The sequence below is a fragment of the Corylus avellana genome, chromosome ca6, assembly GCF_901000735.1.
Source record: "Corylus avellana chromosome ca6, CavTom2PMs-1.0".
Classification (NCBI taxonomy): Eukaryota; Viridiplantae; Streptophyta; class Magnoliopsida; order Fagales; family Betulaceae; genus Corylus; species Corylus avellana.
Window position 1 is genome coordinate 27,897,792 of NC_081546.1, and position 2,420 is coordinate 27,900,211.

General features: G+C 35.7%; 1 protein-coding gene across 1 annotated transcript in view; it reads right to left on the minus strand.

The window, feature by feature from the left end:
• The window catches only part of LOC132185530 (disease resistance protein Roq1-like), an 8,270-nt gene extending 6,531 nt beyond the window's left edge, over positions 1-1,739 (minus strand). The window contains exons 1-2 of the mRNA XM_059599293.1: positions 1,246-1,739; positions 705-1,110 (exon numbers count right to left, since the gene is read on the minus strand). Coding sequence (XP_059455276.1) covers positions 705-1,110; positions 1,246-1,739 — 900 coding nt within the window. The remainder of the gene's footprint in view (positions 1-704; positions 1,111-1,245) is intronic.
• Between the last annotated feature and the right edge of the window lie 681 nt (positions 1,740-2,420).

A 2,420-nucleotide genomic window follows, 5' to 3' on the forward strand; every position in this document is an offset into this window, starting at 1 on the left:
TGAAACCACAATCTACTGCGCTTGCCAGGTTCTTTGGGTGATTCTTGTCGAACAATTTCTCTACCCATTTTTTGTAGCAAGTCATGCATCTCCAATGATTTGTAAGACTTAACTGGGTTAGGCCAATACTTAATATACTTATGATCATCAACATATATGAGAGACTTATCCAAAAGCACTTTTATACCATAATCTGGAAAGAAACCACGCTTGTCTAGTATTTTACTGACATGATCTAATTCTTCTCCTTTGAAAAAACATGCAATGTCAAGGAAAATATCTTTCACGGTATCCTCCAACCCATCATAACTTATTCTAAGTATTTCTTGAATTTTTTTATTAGGAATTCTTTTAAACCTAAATAATGCACTTTTCCATTCATGCAAACATTTACCAAATAGATCTGAACCCAGCACTACTAAAGCTAGTGGAAGGCCCCCGGCATAACTTATTACTTCTTTTGTCAATTCCACAAAATCGTTGCTAGGTTCATCACGTTTGAAAGCGTGCCAACTAAAGAGTTGAAGAGCTTCATTATCATCCAACTCATTCACTTGGTATGTTGAATCAATTCCATGTGTAGTAAGTAAATGTTTATCTCTTGTTGCTATGATGATTCTACTTCCTAAACCAAACCAATCACCATTTCCAGCTAACTTTTCTAGTTGGATTGACTAATCCACATCATCAAGAACTAAAACTACTCTCAAACTGCAAAGCCTCTTCTTTATCAAAGTAATTCCTTGATCAACATTGTCAATTGTTGGACTTGAGCCTCCTAACATCTTAGAAAGAAGTTTATTTTGCAAATTGACCAGACCATCCATTTGGCCGGAAGTTTCTCTAATGTTTCCAAGAAAACAACTACCTTCAAATTGAGAAGCAATCAAGTTGTAGATGGCTTTGGCGATAGTTGTCTTACCAATTCCACCAGTTCCGAAGATTCCTACCATGCGTGTACTATCATTCTTCTTAATATCTAAAAGCAACTTCACATCATGTACACGGGGCTCTATTTGAATTGGATATTGGGCAACTTGGAAGTATGTCTTTTTGAGTAATATCAAATTCACCCATTCAATAATTTCGTGAATAAATTCAGGTTCATTCCTAGCAATACAAAATTTGTAAAAATACATTTTACGTTAAAAATGATTAATTTTCAAAATATGATCTTAATATAAATGAAAGCTTTAATGAATTTAGAATTCTTTATGATAAGATAAAAAGAGTTGTTAGAAATACTTGTTTTCCAAATGCTTTCCAGACAAATTGGCCGCTTCTGTTAGGGCTATCTTCCACATTTGCACCTTCATTTCATTATTCTTGAACCTTTGTTCATGTTTAGTGAATGCTTCTCCAACAATATTGGCTTGATTTCGTACTTCCGACGGATCCACATTGTAAAACAACGGTAAAACTTGTTGCCCCTTTGTTTTTCTACACTCAAGGATCTTCATTAGCTCGTCCAAGCACCATTTAGACGATGCATAGTTTTTAGAAAATATAATGATCGAAATCTCTGACTCTTCAATGATTTTGAAAAGTGCTGGTGAAATTTCCTCTCCACTTCTAAGCTTCTCATCCATGAAGGTGTGGATTCCATTTTGACGCAGAGCGGCGCATAGATGGGCAGCAAAAGTCTTGCGAGTATCTTCACCTCTAAAATTCAAGAATACATCCCATCTAGAAATGGGAATGAGTGAAGAGGAAGACGACGGAGCTCGGTGAAAGGCCATGGGCAAAGTTGCAAGAGCACCAGTTACTAGAGAAAATTGGAAGAGAATCGCATAACCACTAGCTATACCTCCTTCATTAAAATATATACAAAAGTCGACGCCTCGGTGCACGATGTGAAAAGAATGTGAAAACAAAAATGATGACGTTGACCACTCTGTGTTAGCAACGTCCTTTTCTATTCAGGAAAAGAAATATGAATACATGACAAGAGTCATCATAAAAGGAGGCACACAGCGGAGTGGGTGACCGACATTAAAAAGTCACGCCTTAAAAAAAGTAATATTCAAGGTGGTCCATTGCTATTCCCTTTTCCTTATCCTTTTTTTCGATCAGATCCCATTAATTATAGGAGAATTAAAGATTCTCTAATTTTTAATTTTGGTTACTCATTTTTATTTAATAGTTCATATGATGCCATGTGTCCCACTTAAATTAAATAATAAAATATTAATTAATTTTAAAAAAAATTAAAATCAAATAAAAAAAAAGGTGGCTGGCTACCCCAGTTGAGTTTAGAATGACCAAAGTCACCCCAAATCGACACTCCATTGCCCTTGGGGGTGGCAAGGGCCAAATAAAAAAATTTAAAAAAAAAATTGAAATTTTTTTTAGCCTTGGAGTGGCCGGAGCCACCCCTAGACTTAACTAGGATGGCCCGCCACTCAAGTTTTTTTCATTTG